At 36.0% G+C, this 21,903-nt stretch overlaps 2 protein-coding genes across 2 annotated transcripts; both read right to left on the reverse strand.

Moving 5' to 3' along the window:
• Positions 1 to 593: 593 nt before the first annotated feature.
• Positions 594 to 5,688, reverse strand: LOC144356522 (uncharacterized). Its single transcript, XM_085498576.1, has 4 exons — positions 5,079 to 5,688; positions 2,412 to 2,562; positions 1,921 to 2,065; positions 594 to 1,677 (listed from the first exon to the last, which is right to left on the reverse strand). The coding sequence occupies exons 1-4, from the start codon at positions 5,660 to 5,662 to the stop codon at positions 1,526 to 1,528; spliced, it is 1,032 nt and encodes a 343-aa protein (XP_085354702.1). The 5' UTR covers positions 5,663 to 5,688; the 3' UTR covers positions 594 to 1,525.
• A 246-nt stretch (positions 5,689 to 5,934) lies between these two features.
• LOC144356518 (uncharacterized) lies at positions 5,935 to 16,906 on the reverse strand. The gene is made up of 3 exons (XM_078011220.2): positions 16,681 to 16,906; positions 10,632 to 10,718; positions 5,935 to 6,042 (listed from the first exon to the last, which is right to left on the reverse strand). Exons 1-3 carry the CDS (start codon positions 16,852 to 16,854, stop codon positions 5,935 to 5,937), a joined length of 369 nt encoding a protein of 122 aa, XP_077867346.2. The 5' UTR covers positions 16,855 to 16,906.
• Positions 16,907 to 21,903: the final 4,997 nt, after the last annotated feature.

Raw genomic sequence — 21,903 nt, forward strand, 5'->3', positions numbered from 1 at the left:
TTGAAATATGACATTGTAAAGCTGCATTGAAACATGACATTGTGAAGCTGTATTGAAATATGACATTGTGAAGCTGCATTGAAATATGACATTGTAAAGCTACAATGAAATATGACACAGTGAAGCCGTTTTGCAATCTGACATTGTAAAACTGTATTGACATCTGGCATTGTGAAGCTACATTGAAAATATGACATTGTGAAGCTGTTTTAAAATATGACATTGTGAGGCTGAATTGAAACATATTGTAAAGTTGGATTGAAATAGACATTGTGAATTTGCATTGTAAAGCTGGATTGAAATATGACATTGTGAAGCTGTTTTAAAATATGACATTGTGAGGCTGAATTGAAATATATTGTAAAGTTGGATTGAAATAGACATTGTGAATTTGCATTGTAAAGCTGGATTGAATGCAGCTTCACAATGCCTTCTTAGCTTCATCAAAATAACCAAATTGTGCGAATAAAAATAATCAAGTTCGATACTACTTTCGCAATAGACTACACACTGCTAGTTTGTTTAGTTGTTTACTTAAATATATTATGGGATAGCCACAAATCAATTGTGTAAACGATGTTCCCTAAACGTCCTTTTATTTCGTAGTAGCTATTTTTATTTATTGTACTGAACAAAAAATACAAAAATTATAAGAACCATATAAAGTTGGATTTGATAATTTATTATATTGAACAACAGTGATGGTCTGGTATAATACTGATAGTTCGTTTCCTGTCAAGGTCTATGTCAGATGAACACTACGATTTAAAATGATGAACACGAAAATATTGTAGAAGAATGGAACACAAAGATATAACAAAAGAAAAATATTATACATAAATGGTTTAAATACAAATCCCGTACTATACATAATAAGTTTGTTTTTTAATTTGTAATAAAGTTGCATTTCAAATCAATTACTAAATGATGTACATGAAGGATCCGGGGAATAAACTTGGCATTCTAATGTGCATAATTATTTCAGCGTATTCACTGCCAAGCTGCATTTCAAATCGATTGCTAAATGATGTACATGAAGGATCCGGGGAATAAATTAGCCTTCTAATGAGCCTAATTATGTATAGTGCTGGTGATTTTACAAATGGTAGCAGCAACGGTATTGAACATAATACAAAAATGAATGCTGTGATACAACTATGTATGTCTCTATTTAAATCAACTCACTACTGTGTATCACATTACGTCAGCGTCTGCTTCAATTATTGTTCTTTGTATATAAACTAGCATTGGTATCAATAATATAACACATGAAGGCGTGAATGAAATACGTCTTAGTCAAAATATTTGATTTGTGACGAAATATATTCAGTACGAAGGCTAATTCTGAAGAACACTTTAGAACTCACAAAAAAATAAAGGGTTGTTCGTCCTGCAGTGCGAATTTGAGGTACGACTATTGACAGTATTATATAAATATTACGACAACCAAACACCACCACCACATCTGTCGCATTTTAAGAAATGTGAACTATTGCGACAATTAGAAATTCTCACTATTTGTATATTATTTTTTTACGATACGATACCCTTCGAGTACATCTTGTGGCGTACCAGGAATGTCTTGATACGTGTGAGTTTTCTTGTTCTGTGCTGTTCTCGTGTATTCAACAAACCCACTCCAATTAGACCACCGATTCTTGATAAATATAGCGGCGTCTAATTGATAATCAGAAAAAGGTTATCTGTATTGTGGTATTTGTGAAACTTTTTAAGGAGCGATGACAGTCTTGTAGCTTCTAAATTTACGCGGGTTACATATCAAATTTGATTTGATGCAACAATTTTAGCAAATTTGATGGGCAAGGGATTTTGTCAGATTTTACCATCTAACGTAAGTAAAGGTCTGGCCCGCTTGCCAAGTTTGAGCGAAATCGGCCCTATCTATAAACTGCTACTTACTAACAGATATCTCTTGTTCCAATAGCGACATTTTGTATGGGTCTTCCAAAAACATCTCCATATCCCTTCCATACTTTGATGTATTACGAAGCGAGTTATTATCTATTATACGAAGTCCTGTGCTCTTGAAAAGTTCTATCATTTTCTGAAATAAATTAATAGTTTATGCATGAACGTGTAATGGTTAATCATTTTGATGAATTGAGAAATTACTTTTGAGCACAGTAGAAGACCATTGAAGAAGATACATGCAGAAATACAATTGAAGACCATTGAAGAAAATAATGTCCATTGAGGATTATAACGTACGAATCAAGTCGCACAGTGTTGAATACAATTGCATTGTAAGTAAGGATAGAATACGGCTCTGTACATCTATTATGTTGTTAACAGCACGTGTGCAGCTAGCGTAAATATTTTCATAATGTTGACATTCAGTTGACACCACCCTCGCCCTTAACCACTTTTTGCAAATATGAGAAATAAATTACCTTTTGTGAAGCAGGAGCGGATATGTACATACATTGAATATGTTGTGATTTTACAAAATTATATGTCAAATTTACGATTTCATTTCTTTTCTTGTTTAACAGCAAGTATGAAGCACATGTTTTGGAAGGTGGATCCGTCATTCTATGACAACTAAAAAAAATCAATAATGAAATTGTTAGCATATATACCATAATGTTTACTTACGAGTACTTAGACTTTGACTCAATGTTGTTAATACTGCTTGCATAAAATTAGATGCATTTTGAAAAACATGTATTTTTGTGTGTTTACAACGTGCTTAATTTTTATCTAAAAGTGTTTTAAAAAACTCTCACAAACACTTTTATAAACAATACTGTTTTGATAGTAAAATACAAGTACTTTATAATATAATGCAGATGTTTTTAATTGCACTGGTGTGATTTACAGTGTATGTACCTAGTTTCATTGAAATGTCTTAACTACCTATAATTTGGTTATCTTAACTTCGGAAGTTAGTACGTATACTTGAATTTCATCGACAAATAATCAGGTCTGCGCATTATCTAAGAGCATCTGTGTATCGTGTCTCATTACAAAATGTCAAATGGTGCTTGAGAAACAAGTGACAATGTGCATTATTCTAGAGCATGTATCAACCAAGTTTTATTGAAATATATAAAATAATACATGAGAAACAAGTACAAATGCTTGAAAACCGGCTAATTAATACCACAGCATTCATGTACCAAGTAAAAATCTGATAATTGGTTCTTGGGATATCAGTTAATACACACACTTAGTATATGTTCCGAGGACTCCGTTTGGATTAACTTTAATATAGTTGAATTCATTTTTGATATAGTTGAATTATGTTTGGATTAAAACGCGACTCTATATGGGATTGTGAGTTCAATTAAACACAATTACATACATAACTGTGTTGTAATTCAAGTTTAATTACATAAAAATTAAACAAAGCATGAATAACATCACACATCATGTGACTTAGAAATATTTGCAAAGCTAAAGGTTAGTAAAGGGGCAAGTAATGGTACAGTTTATATTAATATTAATATAATATTATTAAAACATAATCTATTAATGAAAATTATGTTTCTCGAAGACTATGAGAAACGTTCCTAAAAAGATTGTATGTCCTCCGAAGTTGGTATATATATATAATATGTATAAAATGTATTTGTGTTCTCACAATATTAGGCATGCCAGTACACACACAGACACGTCTAATCGTTGTAACACACATATGATTGCTTAGTATATATAGTTATGCGCTCGTTAAAAATGCGTTCTTATGTAGGATTGTGTGTTTTTTTAATTTAGATGAATATTTACCTATTACCAAATAGCTATGTACTTTATTGTGATCTTGCGTTTTTTTCTTTTTTATTTGAGTTTTGTGATGTGTTATATAGTAGAAATAAACGAAATTAAATATATATAAAAAAAGTTGATCAAAAAGCTTTATTATTACACACTAAGTTTGGCCTGTCACCAGTCTGTTTGTTGGGTTTTGTTCAACACTTCGGGAGTCAACTCCAACCAACATATCAAACCACGGGACGCAATATACAGACACCTAAAAAATGAGATTCAATTATCAATAGACAAAATACCATGTCCACTAATCAAATCAACAGACCGAAACTGTCACCGGCACTATTTGTTAACGCGGCATAAAATGACCTATATTGCATTATACTATACAGCAATAAAAACCGGATGAATGAAAAACACAACTTTCTCCTGAACAGCAAATCCGTTGGCTGAATTGTTTTACGAAAAATATCTACACCACTGTTTATTGCGTTTTATCAATGATAGCAAAGTTAACAAAACAATCATCCACAGCATTATTTTAATCATTACATAGAGACTGCGATGTTCATGTAGTGATCATATCAAGCTGTGATTTTTGACTATATGAGAGCTAAAGTATATTGAAATGACAACTCGTACCGTAGCAGCTTATCAGTAAGAGATTGTCCGCCTGTTATTACCATGATAAATTTGAAAGAATTATCCACCATAATCGGACAAAAACACAAAATGACAACTTATATGTAAAGATAAAAGACCAGAACCATAATTAAATTAACATATGGATGTAAAATACCATCACAAAACTGTAAATTCGATCTTTTAGTAGAGAATCTGGAGGTATAATTGATATAATTGACTGATATAAGGATTAGCATACCACATCTAGTGGCCATTTCAGATTGAATTTACTCCGGTCAAAGATTAAATTTACTTTCTAAATAGTAATTCAGTTACCAATGCATCCCTTAATATAAATAATCACAAATAAACATATTCTCTAATGGCTTCAAAAATATCGGACAGAAATAGGTATTGAAATAACAGCAAACATGTACGAAAAATAGCAATACTTGAACACGCGCTTATAATTACGTTTCTGAGATATTAGATATTGCCTGTAATATTAGATTATTCGAACATGTGTAATAATCTTGTCACTAATACGACAATTTGTGTGTATATTTGGGTATCTGACCTTGTATATTATTAGAAGATTCAGCAAGTAAGTATTGTAGTTCACTGGAAACAAAAGATGTTATATCAGATTCAAAAAGGTGTATCATTGTTGTAATTGCTCAAAACCTTAATTGTTGTACCTTAGTCAAACTAATTGTATTACTTGCCTTTCAACCATTGCTCTCCAGTGCAATGATACGAAGGGTTTACCATCACAAATCACTCTGCTAACTTGGTCTGCCATTTTACGTATATACATTGATCGTGTCAGATATTTGTCGATCAGAGGATAACTCTCTTCATGGTATTTGTCCACAGTACGATACACTAGACCAGCGTCCCTCAGCAATACTGCTATACATTGTGTTTCAAATGAATTTTCGAAATTATTTCGAATTTTTGCTGCAGACAGTCCAGGATCGGGAATAGCAGGGAGTGTCACACCTAATACGTCTTCTAACATATCAACGTCCTTGTATACTTGTAGTTTAATATGCGTCCAATCTTGCGTTAAGCTTTGTTTACCAACACGTAAGTTCACTAAAGATGCCAAAGGTACATTTCTTCCACAGTCTCTTATAAAATCACTAATAGTAGACACAGGAACAAGTTTGGACAACTTATCTACGTCGAATGTTTCATTAAATAGCTTAATCCTCGACATTCCATCTGCCATTGGTGCTGAGCCATGTGCATTGAATGGGACTTGAACTATACTTCTGTTCTCATGCAGAGCGTAATTAATTGCCATACGAATTCCTTGATAAATGGAATTAGGCCCCATTGGACAGTAATAAACAAGAGGAAGCAAGTACCGTGGCTTGTTACTATGTAGTTTACTGTCTTTTGCTGACTCACCCTGAACCGTTATATTTGCATTGTCGTTGCTGGCGGAGGAAATATTCGTTACCACCTTAATTGCGTCCTACAACAAAATACATTATGAAAATACACACAGAAAGGACAATATGTCTGCAGTTTTAACTTGTCTTTATTCGTGAACAATTAGCTTAATTTTTAGAATTAAACCTTACGTACCTGTTTATTTTCTTTTTCTACTCGCACGTGATGTTCCTTGGCAACATCGTTGACAACAGATTCATTGAAATGCGTCAGTTGCAGATTTTCTTTCTAAAATAATATGTAAATATATTCTTATTATTAACATTATTAATATTTCAGGCCAAAGTCCGATCGAAATACGCCAACACTGATAAAGGTCTAAAAATAGTCCAATTTACTACTCTGATTTCATTACAACTGACCATCATACCTTCATGATATTTCACTTCATTCAAATATTGTTTTGACAATTTGTTACACACTGAATGGGGAGATTTATAGTGCTAGACATATTACACATGTTTGTTTGCCTATCGCAACCCTATATAATGGACTGTATAGGGCCAACATTTTTAGCCATATTAACAGAATTTCAAAAGCGCCGCGATTTCTCCCTGCAATAACTTATTAGCTAACTCATCAGGCCTAGCTTGTTCGTCGTTTCTCTTACAAATACATCCCAGTAGTTTAAATTTTGTCCGCATTTTACGCATCATTACAATTACGCTTATCTTACATACATCTCTAGAAATGTAATGAAAATCATGAACTTCCATTCTGAGTTAGTCATTGGTCATTCCATCCTGAGTTAACAGTTGGTATATTATCATTAGACGCTGCATGCGACGATTGAACAATATCAGCATAGTAACAGTTACGAGTGGTCATATGGTCTCGGTTTGTGCGATTAGGATCTCGACAAACCAGTACGTTATTTGGTATATTAATATCACACATACTGGTATATTCTAGCTTGATATAAGTAACCTTAGACCATTTCGGCATGTCTTATGGCAATTTCCACGTCTAGGCTGTGGTTCAAAATTAAGACCAGCACATTTTCTATTTCAACGCTGAGAGGGGAAGTAATTTTAGTACATAAAATCATTAATATTACGTACATTCTTAATTGCATTGTGTGCAGAAGGTGTACTAAAGCAGTGATCTGACCACCCAGTACTAGCATGAGCCTCGATGTAATATGTAGAATTTTCAGTGAACCCACCAAGAAAACGTCTATCAGAAACATCTATATTTTTTCTGTGCAAATAGACGAAAACCCTGTGAAGGCCGCCATCGTGAATAAATATCACGGCATTACAAGGCGTTACAGTCTCGATCAAATCTCGCCTTGATGTCCAGCAAAGGGGAATACCCGTTCGCGCAGTTTATTTTAGAAGAAAAGGAATACTGAAAGCTGATTTTTTGTTCACTTTTCCCTTTAATAAATGTAAAATGAATATTATTCGTATTGGAAATAATAAATAAAGTAATTCACAGTATACTACAGTGTATCAAAAAAGGTTCTCGTGATTTGCATATTACAATTATCTATAAACAACTTGGGGACTCATTAAAAATGACATCTCCAGCACGAGTACACAGTTTGTACAAACAAAAAATTACAGAAGTATTTTGGATATGACCTTAACAATGCACAATCACTGACTGGATTTGGCAAATATCATTTGTTTGTAAATACACTACATTTAATTGATAACACCAACAGTTCATCACATCAAAGATTTTATATTGGACCAAGTGTAAAATTTATCAGCGAAGGGTATTTATTAGTTGTGCTGGGATCTCACAGAAATGAATAAACAAATAATTAATCGACGAGGGGTGTAGTACTTATACAACCCTTAAAATAGTATTCCCAGATTGTAAATATGTGAAACAAATCTCCCACAAGTTAAAAACATAAATAATATGTTTTGCTAAAAAATATGAATTATTAAAGGGACAATAGCTAACAATCATTATTTTTACTTCAATTTTTATTTTTAATAAAACATTTTCTGTGTCATCAGCGCCAATTTGTAATTTGTAATTGCTGAAATATGAACACTGAAAGCATATACTGACGTTATAATATCACTGCAGATTAAACAAAGATGGCCACGGGGGTCACTCATCCAATGAAATGCAGTTTTGTCGAGTTATCCTTGGGGATGACGGTACAAGATAACGTACCCGGGGGCCTGGGCAAAATATCAAATACGTATAAGTTAAGTATAAGAATTATATATGCACTGAAATGTAAGCATACGTTGCCTCAGTATATTAGCAAATAAACACAATTGCAAGTGTATGACAGTTGACATTACGTAATTTTCCTGACTCATTTTTAATAGTAAAAACAAAGTGAGATACATGTAGCCTGAATATGGCGGACAATTTCAAAACAAGTTGCTTTTAAATTAATATGTCACCAAACTTGTACAGGAAAGTTATCTGAGTGCAAGATGAAGATGTTCCATACAGCAGTGATGATATGCTGGACTATATTTTTTATACCTAATTTTAATTACCTATGACAAGCACGGTCTCCACCCTTGGACAGGGAATGTAGACTTGTGTAATAATTTAAGAACAGCTCTGAAAGTTAGCTCATATAAAAACAAAAAAAATGCATTTACCATAATTGTTCTATTAGCAGTGCATGTATTAAGCATATGGCAGAGGCGTGTCTGTGGCCAAAATTAATCATATTAATAATCCACAATAAAGTAAAATAACAAGTTTAGTGTATGTACGCTTAAATTGGGACATTTATAGACAATATTTTGGAAAAAAATACTTTATTATTTTCAATACGATTACAGATCATTTTGCATTTATTATAGTAAAAAGTGAACAAAAAAATCACCATCTTTCAGTATTCCTTTTCCTCTAGAATAAACTTTCCGCGAAGGGGGATATCCCATTTGCTTGGACGTCAAGACGAGATCTCATCGAGACTGACGCATTGTGACTCGACGTCACGATAATTTATTCACGATGGCGCCCTTTACGGGTGTTTTGCCGATGTTTTCACAGCTTCTTACGCTTTCGTTGTGAAATCGACCAATTTTGGACCATCGTCCTCCAATTACGTGGTAAACTAGTTTCGGAACCCATCGACAGTAGAAAATTATAAACTTGATGCCAGAAAAACGACCTGAGTTCAGGTCTGTAAAATAGGATAACTCGCATATGATGGCATTGTAGCTCCGTGGTTTCGCGTTAACACCACGACGAACAAAATAATTCGCAGCGAAATCAAACGAGCTACAGAGCATTGAACGATAATTTGTTAGGCACAGTAGTTTCAGTGACGTCATTCATGTGATATACTATGTAAAATTCACTTGGCGGTAATATACCATGTTATATCCATTTTATTTAATGTCATGTGGCTTAGTCTCAACCAATCTCAGCATGCCCAACTACAGTGAGATGTGATAAAGATGTATGTTAGGTGCAATTATGCACGGTGGGCGTCTGTTTGATATGAGAAAATAAATAATACATGGTCATTCGGGCAATATTACGATTTTTTGTTGGTCATGACTATAATAATGATGAATTCCTCGCCTTCGGCATCAATATTATGGCTATGGCCACCATCCCTTGGGCGCGAAACAGATCGCAATATTGCTCTCTTCAACATGTAATACTATTTAACCATTTTTGATGGCTAAAGTTCATTCAAAAACTTAAAAACAACCCCGGAAGTGACCAGAAACGACAATTTGTTATGTGTAATATCATTGTGCAGTAGTTTCAGTGACGTCATCCATGTGATATATCATTTGATATCTACTGGCAATATACCATGGAATGTACATTTTAGTGTTATGTGACTGAGTCTCAACTAATTATAGAATGCGACATACAACAGTGAGATGTGATAATAATGATACATGCAAAACACAAGAATTCGTATCCGCATATTTTTCCCAGAACATTTTTAACACCGCCTTTCTGAAATTCTAATTCACATGAATAGGATAAGTAAAGCAACAAGTCGTTCAATTCAGGGGAAATTACACAATAACTACCGCACAGGGAGGCAATTGTGAGCGTTTCAAATATTAATGACAAGCCACTCATAGTCAGAATTAGTATCATCAGTGTTGAAGATGGATATACGTGTTTTATTTGTTTACATCGTACACTTATCCACTCCTTGTCAGAGTCAAAGCTGATCATAACATTTACATATACAATCTGGACCACAGAGAAAAAATGTAATAGTTGCTCATATCAGCCTCTAAATACTTGTCATATTGCCACAATGCTCCCTTTCTTCTGTGCAGGCAGTCACTAAAACCTTGATACAACTTATTTTTATTAAAAGGCAATAGATTTTTTAATAATTTTAAATAAATCTAAATCATAGTATTTTCTGAACCAAATTTCATCAACATCGATTGAAGCATTCTCAAGATATCGTTGGAACAAGCTATCTGCACAGGCTCACACACAAATACACTAGCTACAGAGGCTCCCACTGTGTGCTCCGCATACGGGGGCCAACAAAGGAGATCATATAGTAACGATTGTTGCTTGTATTCATTGCTTGTCAACATGATGTACCAACGTTGCGAATTTTTTGTTAGTGATTTACTTTGTCGACAAAGATGACATGTTCTCTCGTCTCGTGCGCTATTGTTGAGTTTGTCTGCTAAAATGGCAACATGTTCAAGGTACAGTAATATATGGAATAAATAATACATGACACACTGCAATTCATGCGTTATTGGAAGACTATTAATTTGTCCTGCAACAAAATATTTTACACAAATACATAGAGAAAGAACAATCTATCTGCAGTCTCTACTTATGTTTATTCTGCAACAAAATCAAGCATTTTGGAATTAGTGACGTACCTGGTCATTTGCTTTGTCCACGTGATGTTCTTTGGCATCATCATTGACAACAGAGTCATTTAAATGAGTCAGTCGTATATCTTCTTCCTAAAATGGCAATAATGATGTTAGTGATGTTTGGAACATGACACAATATTGTTGTCACAGTGAGTGGATATTGATAAATCTGACGTATGTAGAGACATTTGGTCTTTTTAATTAATTTGCTGTAAATCACCTAATGCTCAACAATAAATATTGCGTTTAAGTCCAATCTACATTATAGTTTCAAACAAGCTTTTAGTTCACAAATCCCATTTATGTTTCTTAGAATTGGCAGCCGATCAAAACTATTTATACAGACAAATCCTACCATAATAAAATAGTAACTGATAGAAAAGAAAAGCTTCTTAACTATCCTCGGGGGCGGTGCTACGTCACGGACGTTCTACGTTGCTAAGACGCGCATCACTGTACCACGTATTTCTATGAGCGTTGTGCGCGCTGCTGTGGAACGCCGGTGGAGCCGGTGAAAATTCGAGAAAACAACACAAACTCAACTTTGAAGTAATCCTGAACAACCAAATTCACATATGTTACACACGTAGGGCTAATATTGTTACACTGTTCAGGGGACTCTCAACAACCATCGCAAAGTACCGTTTTCTGCGAGTTTTTGATCTTTGTTTTCACCGCGAGGGTTGCCAGGCGGTAGAAAATGCCCGGATGTCCGCCCCCGAGGATTGGCATACGTTTAAAAATATGGATAACTTCTGCATGTGCCCAACTGTGCCGTCCATATGCAAGTGTAACACAAGAATTGAGTTTTTTCTAGAAAATGTTCAACACTGGGAAAATGGCCAATGACGATGACAAATGGCCAATGTTGTGATCAGAGAAATTGTTTACATATGAGAGTTTCTGCTTACAATTCTTCGAAATGAGATCTGGATTATAACACGATTTAAATCCTTCTTTAATCCCATAATCCTTCCTTTGTGTTTAGTGCTAAACTCCTTATTTCGTTGGTGTTTGTGAGCTCTTGTATGATTGGTCAATGCATGGACAGCTCTTCTAATACTCCCTGTTAGTTTGTGCCTTTTTACCCCGGGTTACGTCTAAAAGACTGTAGAAGAGTTATAAAATTTCCAATCATTTTAAAACCAAAACTGACTAAGATGTTTCGACTACAGTGAGGGGTTTTCTATGCAGATCATTGAACGCCGGGATCGTACGACATGCCTATGAAAAAGAGCATTTTTTAATCGAATTTAAATAAATCAATATAAAGCATAGATTATAGACAGATAATCAGATTTATATACATGCAATTGTATTTTAATACCAGTTGGAGAGCGCCCTCTATGGCTGGCGCATTCTTGTTTAATTGTGCCTTAGAGGGGGGCAGCAACATTGATCCACCTCTTTTGAACTACACCGTCGACTTGCCGGCTTGCAGTTTATTTCTTCTACAATTTTAGTCGCCCTCCACCCCCATTGTAATTATGGCACAGGTGGGTGTGGGCGTTTCTGGGGCCCACACCTTTGTGGGAGATTAATTTGTGCTTAATTGTCATTGATTTATTGTTTTGAAAGTTTTCCTCGCCAGTTGACCTTTGACCTCCTTGGAGGTTTTCCTGTTGTAATCTTTCAGTTTGAGGAAACTGGCGAGGGATTTTTTAAGGTTTACAAGCCTCTCATTTTTCAATAAATGTCAAGAATACTTGGCCTTTCATTCCATCTCATTTGTGTTATTATCGTTTATCTCCCACAAACAGAGCAAAATGACCAGAAGTGGTTCAGTTTAAGTGCAGGAATATAAAATCAATTTCGAATTACTCTTTACTCTACTAATGGTGAACTTTATTGATTCGCTCTAACTACTAAACCATGAATGGTAGACGTTACTTTAATATATATTCTAGAGATAAAATTCAATAAAAAGATAAAATAAAAAAATAGAACAGCAGAGAGATGTAAAAATGTCAAGGAAGCTGAAGACACAGTCGCTTTATGAAAATCAGTGTTTCACTCCTTCTCCTACAGGCAGCTTCAATACCTAACACCACTCTCTCGACTGGAGATCGGTGTTGAAAAGTAATTCATTGTTGTTTCGGTGTGCGCAAGACGATGAACAACGTGTTATGTGTTTAACATCACTTCACCCATTAACGATTCACCCTTACACGTGACATCTCAATAGTACAACTCGTTGTCAAAATAATCACAACCTCATGGGTAGTCAATTTCTATTCTTACCCACAAGCCACACTGTGACTACCCCATGCCATTTATCAAAACTAGTGGACTAGATATACTCTGTCTGTAATGCTATATGATAATTCTAGACCAACCTTCACGCGAAACCAAATAATATACAAACTAAAATAACGTTCTAACACCCAATTCATTCTGGAGTCATTGACCAGAGAGAAAAAATGACCTTTACGATAATAATCGTAGAACACGTCCTGGTTGTAACGTTCGGTCGATGTTACAATAGTACTGATTGGACCTACACGGATACTAACGAATGTCACATAGCCAATTGTTTTTTCTCCGATTTTCAATATATCATTATTTTAGGTAGTAACTCCGAAAACGAAGTCCCATATCTTCAACAGAGCGTAGCGGTTACAACGTGCAAACAAAGTTTGTTAGGTGCGATCGTCTCTTAAGTAGCGTAGAATTTTTTTTTATTTTGGCTCATTTAAAAAATACGAACGGTGTCAATAATATTCAAAGGTGCATTTTTTCTCTCGTTGGCGTACTTCAGAATGATAAATCTTGACCGGTCATATTTCTACAAAGGATCTGCAATTGAGAGGGCCAACCACAGAACTCACACTGAACAAGGGGTTGTTTCACTGCTAGAATGGGGCAGACAAGACAATAGTACTGAAAATGAAATACACATCCAACAAAATATCGAGTTAAAGCCCATGGCTTTAATACCTCTCAAAATAATTACAAGAAATAACGCACATAAAATACAATGAATAAAGTCACTCAAATAGCTGATTGCTTAGAGAAGTGTGCATTGGTGATAACTCACAGTTCCAGGATGTAGAAAAGAACGATAGTCAATGGCTTCTGCAACTGCAACACTACAACGAAGAAATACAGGAATCTTGCTTGCAGAGGAACGCTGGTATCCTGGAGGGCACTGCTGAAAGCAGAAGTTCGCAGAGCAGTTCATACAAGTCTCACAGAATGATGGTTGAAGCGTGTATCACTTGATTCACAATATGGCAGTAGCTACACACACAGGATACACAGTAGAAATAATGGATCCCAACTGTCCTCAGTCTGTCCAATTTATAGGCATGATTCAGTGACACCACCTGGGTTCCTACATGAGCCAATCAGAATGTGATCTTGCTAGCAGCCGCATCACGTAGGCAACTCAGTAGACCATAAACATCCTTTGTTATTCAAATAACAGCACACCTGGTAGATTCCAATTTTCCTTTCAAAGTTGTAAACACCCTTTATTATGTAAATCACAAGCACGCCTGGCAGATTCCACTGTCCTTCCAGAGTTGAAAACAAGTATGACCTGTCAATCACCTTTATGACAGTTATTATACGGCAATGCACACCATTTCTTCCCATGATTCCATGCACACTTCTATTTGCAGAGTTTGAGGTAAAAAACATAAAATGAAGGATGCTGACACCGACCGAATGTACTGTATTAATTTCATCCAACCTCTCGCTCGCTACCACTTTTTGATCGTTTGTTTTCGCTCGCTTTTGCAATCGCTTGTTGAATTTGACCGGATAATTTCCGCTTTATTTTCAACTGCACAAACCCGGAAATATTGCCCACTCGCTCGCATCTTAAGTACGGGTCTTTGGCATCGTTATTTTTGGGAAAAACACATCAATATTTCCTCGTTTCTTTGCCCTAAGTTGAGTTAGCATTGCCCTTATCACGTAACTGTCTTGATAATCATTGTTGAAAGGAGGGAGCTGGATTCAAACGGAAAACAACAACTTCTCATCAACATGTTGAACAAAAGGTCATAGTTCGCGAACGATACAAGGTGTCGTTCGGAATTTGAAAATAGTTAATACTCGTTTTAGCATCAAACGTTACCATTAAAACAACAAATTCGGCCACTCATGTGCCAGTGGTCAGTGTTTAGGCGAGCGGTCGGTGTTTTAAATAAGCGAGCGAGAAAAGAAAGCAATCTGGCCGAAAAAGACCGCGTGGTCGGTAACTAAGCGATAATCGATCGATTAAAAAATGATGAAAGCGGGGGATTGGGCGATATATGTACCGTAGTCCGTTTAAAGCTTGACAAACGTCGCCAAGTGAAGACACGATAAAAGAATTGGTAGTACACGCGGGGAGGGAGTCCGAGAGGGAACAGCCACTACCCCTTTACGAGGAAAACGTGAAATCTCGACGGATTTATTTATTTACATTAGGTTTTGAGGACCGCCGAGTCGGAAAAAGACTAAATGAACCTACAGAATGCGTTAATGACATACATGTGCAGCATTTGGTTTGCCAGTACTTAATTCATGTGTAACACCTTGGTTACATTGGCTGCTTATCCTATTGATTTGGTACTTGAATTGACAGACCATTTAGTGCACGTTTTCGACACGGATTAAAAATCAGTTGTGACCTGAAATGTTGTAAACTCGTCTAAGTATAGCTTATTGTTATTAGGCACGTTCTGCTATGTAACATCCGGAAAACGAAAAATAATAAATAATACTAATTTTAACAATTGAATAATAATTAAAATACAGATTTATCAACATTTTTAAAAAGCACACTGGAAGACAATTTGATATTATATATATTCACAATATTCTTACATAATAATCCACAATCTTTCCTGCGTCGCTAAAACAGAATTGTAAATAATATAGTTCAAATGACAATGAAAAAAGGGTCAGTCATCTAGCGGCTATTATAATTTCACAACTTCAACATAAAAATACATAATTCCTCAGCCAATCCCATAATAAATAAAAGTTCTCTTCGTACGTACTTATAGTGTTATATCCAGTCATGTGGCACTATTCGCATAATACTCTGGATGGGAAAGAGCCCCTATCCTTGGCAGGTAGATGAATGTGTGGGTCAATTCTGCATTAGTTTTAGTAAAACATGCTATTGAATATGTTTTTTATGTTTATAAGTTTATGTTTTCTAGGGCAATATTCCGTATACCATATTTCCTGCATTGATATGTCAGTGACGTGCCTGAATGTTTAATATACATGTAGAAGTGTTGATTTATCATACCATTGCGAATAATTTCAGTAGTAGTGTCAATGGTTGGCAACTAACCACAACATAGCACAATAAGAAAGAAGAAGAAATGCAACAACATTATGTTACAAATTTATTATTATTTTCATTAAAGACATATATAACGGTATAGTGTATCCATTTGTGACTCGCACTGGTAAAAAGTTGTATGAAAAATGTGACCATTTCTATCATGAATTCAAGAATGACATATTTTACCATTATTTTATTATTATGTATTATGATGTGTTGTGTACATTTCGTATTTATACCTCCATTTTCCACTGAAATTGGAAACGCCTAGTTTCTCTCGAATCAATTTAATTAGCACTGTATCCCTGTAAATGTTGGGTTGAGAATAATGGTCAATTGATTGTGTTGTGTTGGACACTCTCAATAGATACATTCATTCCCACACGCCTAATAAAAACTAAATCTGGTTTTATAACAGTCCCATCTGGTACGTCAGGCATAGATTGGCATCAGCAAATGAAAGTTTAGACACGTGTATAGACGTTCATCTATATATATATATAATTACTAATTATAATTATAATTATGGCACCCGTGTTTTCACCATTTCGAATCGAGAGAAATTACTCAATTAGTTAATGATAGATATAAACATTTCCCGACATAATTACTAGTCCACCTACACTATGTGGTTAGATAATCATATCAACATAGTGGATATTTGGATATGATATTATACCGTTTAGTCCTTCATAGTATTGGTGTAACTGTCATTGTGTATCTATATGTTGATATACATAGATTGAGAAAACGTACACTTACCGTTGAATGTACCTTCTCTTTGAACTGTCGAATATATGGTTTAATAGAGAGATGTTTATAGAAATCCAGGTTTGAGAATGAGACAATGATCATTCTATCAACTAGGATACATGCAGATATCAGAAAGAGTCCTCCAATTACAAAAATAAAAGGCAGTCGGGTTAAATTCACCATATTGGTGTTATGTGTTATTAAGTCGTTACTGGTGGATAGGTATCAGTGCAAAATGTACAGATACAGCTGTTTCGAGCAGAACACCATGTCATGTGGCCGATTTGCATTTTATTTAAATTCAATGCAATGCAGTTCATGATGAAGTAGTCAAACTATACTACAACGTTTGAACAACTTCAGAGAAAACTACAACCTAGACATAGTAGATTCATTATTAGCTTGCTTCGATCCTTCATTTCCGAAATAGTCGTAATTAGTGGTGGACACGCCTCTGCAGTTGGCATTACATTATAAAATGATAAAATTGCTCTTTCTCACTTTGTGACGTCAACAATGTGAAATAAGGCTGATAGAAGAAATGTTATGTAATCTCATTTACAATTAATGAATCCATGACGTTTTTCGTATAGTTAGTTTTATTCCAGTGAACATATTTATGTAATTGTGATTAAAGCTTTCAACCCCCAAATACCACGTTCAAGTTGATATTTTGACCTCATTTTTATCATCATGAGCATTTTTGCCGATTTTAGGTAACTGTTTTGCGAAAACGGCAATTTTTAAGCAAAGTGATGTTGAGAACCCTCAACCGAAATTCAAGCGTATTCCCTAGTACAAGTGCCTGGTACATGTGAGTTTCTAAGTTCCATTATTTGTCCTTAGTGTACAATCTTTTTGAATATTGCTCACAAGTCTGGTCGCCTTTATTAAACTATTAAGTAGAAATATATTGAAAGGGAATAAAAAAATCAAATTTGTCAAATTGTTAACAAGTTCATATACCTTTCTGTTTCCCTGAATGCGAAGAATTCAGCAAAACATATTTCCTCACACAGACTTCTTCTACATGATCTGATTAAACGAGCACGTGTTCAACAGCCCTGTAGAGACGCCAGTGATTGATTATGTGTACTTAGAGTTTATTAAATATCATCAGGAGGATCGCGGAAATCAAGGTCTAATTACTCAATGATGATGTGATTCCAGCCGCCAACACAAGGAGTAATCATTTTTTTCTAAACAGCACAAGTCATCGAAGTAAATGAAAAAGTTCACATTAAAAGAAACGGTCATGCGGCTGAACATGCATTCGGTAGACCATTAATAGTGGTTTTATGCTATAAATGTAACCCACCTAATCAATTAAAATCAATTGAACCTGTTGAGATACAATCAATGGATGAAATGAAATGTCTAAAGCCAAGCCCTAATAAGAAAGTTTTAAATGTGGTGAATAACCCTGCAGGGGTCTCTAAATGCCAGTGGTAAAAGCTGTTAACGGTCGTGTAGTAACATTCTCATTATTTCGTACATAATGATAATCCATAGACCCTACCGTACAAGGTTTCCCTGTGTGGCTATGTTTATGCCTAAATCGAGCTAATGAAACAGGCTAGGAAACCTATACGCAACTATATTACACGTAAGTGACCACAAATAATTAAATATTCATTTAATGTTCGATTTAAGAGTGTAGCAGAATATTGCGATTTAAAAACGGTAGACAAACATGTCAAGTTTCAATAAAACATGTCAAGTTTCAATCGAGCTAATGAACGAATAGGAAACCTATACGCAGTTATTTAAGTGACCAAAAATAGCTAAATTTTTATTTAACATCTGATTTGAGAATGTAGCAAAAATTTGCGATTGAAAAATAGGGAGACGAACGATAAACTGAGAGCCATACGCGATCGGTAGTGAGCCATTATATCACCACGAGTAAGTGCACATTACAATAAAGAAGTTATCCGAAGTTGTTGAAAATAACATTAAAACAAGATTTTACAAAAAAGAGACCAGACATGGATGCAGAGTAACAAAAACAGAACCAGCGACGCAACGGTATTAATGAAGTATATGTCAGTGGGATGCTCTTGCTAATTATGTATGCAAAGCAAAATCGTTCCAAGTGTACTATTACTCTATTGTCTTTCGCCAGTGTTTCTTATCCCTCGTTTTTCAGGGTCTATGCCTAAATGAATCAAGACGGTAAATGTTTGACACAATCACACAAAACCACCAGATATCTTAGTTCGAGATGGGGATTTATTGTAATGAAAAACTACAGAGAGCCCGGGAACTATGATCAACTGCACACAGATTCTATGAGCGGGGGGGGGGTATCGGCTGGTATCTAGTGTAAGAAATAGACAAGGAATGAAAGCTCTAACGAGCCCAAATTTTTAAAACTGGAAAAAACTATAAATGCATCTATAACAAATACCATCTTGAAGAATATTGGTTACTCTTTCAAATTTCGCCAAAGCTATATTTGCGGAGTAAGAAAACCATTTATGAATAAATAACGGTTGCCCGAAAGCACGGCACAGTCAGAGGCGTGGCCTATTCAGAATGTGTCAACAACCAATCATAAGACTGGTCACGAACCACACTGAGTTTACGACTCGATTAGCCTCGCTCAACTGGTTCGTAACCAGTCTTCCGATTGGTTCTTATTTTTTCCAGTTTAAACAATATGAGCTCGCCGGAGCTTTCATCCCTTGTCTATTTCTCACACTAGATACCAGCCGATACCCCACCCCAGCTCATAGGGACTGCATACAGTTGATTGTAGTTTCTTGGCTCCCTGTGGAAAAACATTGTACTGTAGTGAATTGTATTGAATTGTACTGCACTGCTATCTGCTGCTACTAGTAGTGCCGGTACAACGGGTGTATTACGGGCAGTAAGCTTCAATACTAGTGGTTTCCGTTGATCAGCAAGGATTACAGCACAGCACGTCTGTATATGTACCTCAGTACAGGGTACAGCTCACTGGGGCCACTAATCAGCATCACAGTTTTAGTTTCCTGAGGATACTCGGGTCAATGATGTCATATATATTTTCATTGCCAACAACACTGGGCTCAGCACATTCCAAGGTGTTTCACAATCACGAATCACCATGCCAATGTCTGAAACATACCATTATGCCACAGGGAGAGACAGGACAGACAGAGACAACACAATCCAGTGACTATATCAGCAGTCTAAAAATAAACATGTACAATGGGTTGTTGCAAAGTATCCAAACATGTGTGCTTTTCATTCACATAGAAAGCGGTTCGTTTATATAAGTGAAAGTGTCATAATACAATAGTCTTCGCAATCTAGCTATTATAATACGGTGGCCTGGATAGTCTAGCTTTAACTAATTGGATGATCTGGGCCAGTAAGGAGCTACTAGTATTCTAATACAATAACCTAAGGGCAGTCTAGTCTTCATTATACAGTGGACTAGCTATCACAATGGTCCAGGGCATTCTAGTCCACAGTAAGCTGGTACACAAGTGCGATATTTACTAAAATGGGGCCGCCATATTGAATACAGCATGAAAGTAAATAAGTAGGAAAGGTTTTCAGATTCCTGTCATGAATTTGTTTTCGCGTATCTGTTAACCGACTTAATTAGTTGATTATTAGCTGAATTGCTGTGTTATGTCTGTCATCGTTTAGGTCTATTTGAAGTTTTGGACGGAACTTGGCTCAGTGATTTGGAACTAATTACAAGATACCGTCGCTATTCTGACGACCGTAGTTATTAATGTAGTGAACGATTAATCAAAAGATATGACGTATTCAGTACTTAGTGTGATTGGCTTTATGATTGAAGGTTACGCCCTAGAGTCTTTTTACTGTTTTGTAATTGGTTAGAGTTTTGAAAATGAATAAAGAGAGTTTGAGTTGGTCTTGGCGAATACAGCACGATAGACGCAGTAGAGAGAGAGAGCAGTCCTGGGCAGTCGAGTCGAGTCCGAGAGAGTCCAGGGGCGAGCCTTGACGCAGTCCAGTCTTGGGCGAGTCTTGGTTCAGCCTTGCGATATAGTCTTGGGGACTTTTCCCCAGGGCGCTGTGTCTTATAGAGTGCTCCAAAAGATCGACTAAGACGAGAGTTGAAACGTATTTCGTTGTGTGTGCCTTATTTGACTGTAAAGTTAAAGTGACTTTCCCGATCCCGTACCTCAAGGGGACGAGATAGAGAGACGAGACGAGTTTCCCCCTGACAAGTGTGGAGAACCCGAGAGAAAGAAGATTTTCCCCCTGATACGTGGTGTGAGAACCCTGGGCATTGCGTCTTACGCACATTGACATCCTGTGAAGAGAAGTGAATTGGCGAAGATGTGTCTTTCTTGTGAACCGAACTAACCGGCTCGATGGCAGAGACGACTCAGAAACCGCGCTCGACGACTAACACCGTTACCAGTATGGCACCGATGAACGACGCTGAAGAGATGAAGATTTCAGAACCCCTTCGGAAGGACCAGTACCGGATAGGACTGTATAATTAAGAATTGAGCGACATTAAAGACAAGAAGATGACAAAGAACGACCCGGACTAACGCGACGACAAGAGAAGAAGACGCTTATAGACTTTGATTAGAACTTTAGCTATTTGCTTGGAGAACCGCTCGTTGGACACTGTAACGGACACTGTAACTCAGGACGTTGAACTCTTTTCCACATTCCTAACCCTATTGCTCAGTAAGGCAATGTATTGTTTGCTTTTTCTATCTTTTTTCTTACCTTTTTTTTGTGATGTTGAATTGTATGTATGTAAGCGCCCAGATCTTTGTTTTGAACTGATATTTGGTGACGTGCGAGGTCCTTTATAACGATTTAAGCGCGCCTCAGTGGACAAGTATTTGCAACACAGTGTTTTGAGTTTTGTGAAGTTTCATGGTGTTTTAATGAGTTTATGAGTATGGATTATGATGGGGAAAGTAATGCCCCAATGAGTTTTTCAGAGTCTTGAAATTTGTCGAGTACAGAGATATCGACGTTTTAAGAGTTGTTTTTGTTTATGTGTTGTTTTCCGGAATACTTCTGACGCTTTTTGAGTGGAGAGCACCTTTGTAACGTTTTTTAATGTCTTTTTGAGATAGGAGTGTGGTGCGCTTATGTAAGTATTGTTTGATATCGCAAGCTTTTGTTCATGATTGACAGGTTTATATGTGATATTCCTACAAATCAGGGGGAAAATACCAATATATCACAGCCAAACGATCCGTTGAGGAAATATTAAGCCAGCCACTAACAAATTTCGTC

This window comes from Saccoglossus kowalevskii, chromosome 4 (assembly GCF_978046115.1).
Source record: "Saccoglossus kowalevskii chromosome 4, keSacKowa6.1, whole genome shotgun sequence".
Taxonomy (NCBI): domain Eukaryota; kingdom Metazoa; phylum Hemichordata; class Enteropneusta; family Harrimaniidae; genus Saccoglossus; species Saccoglossus kowalevskii.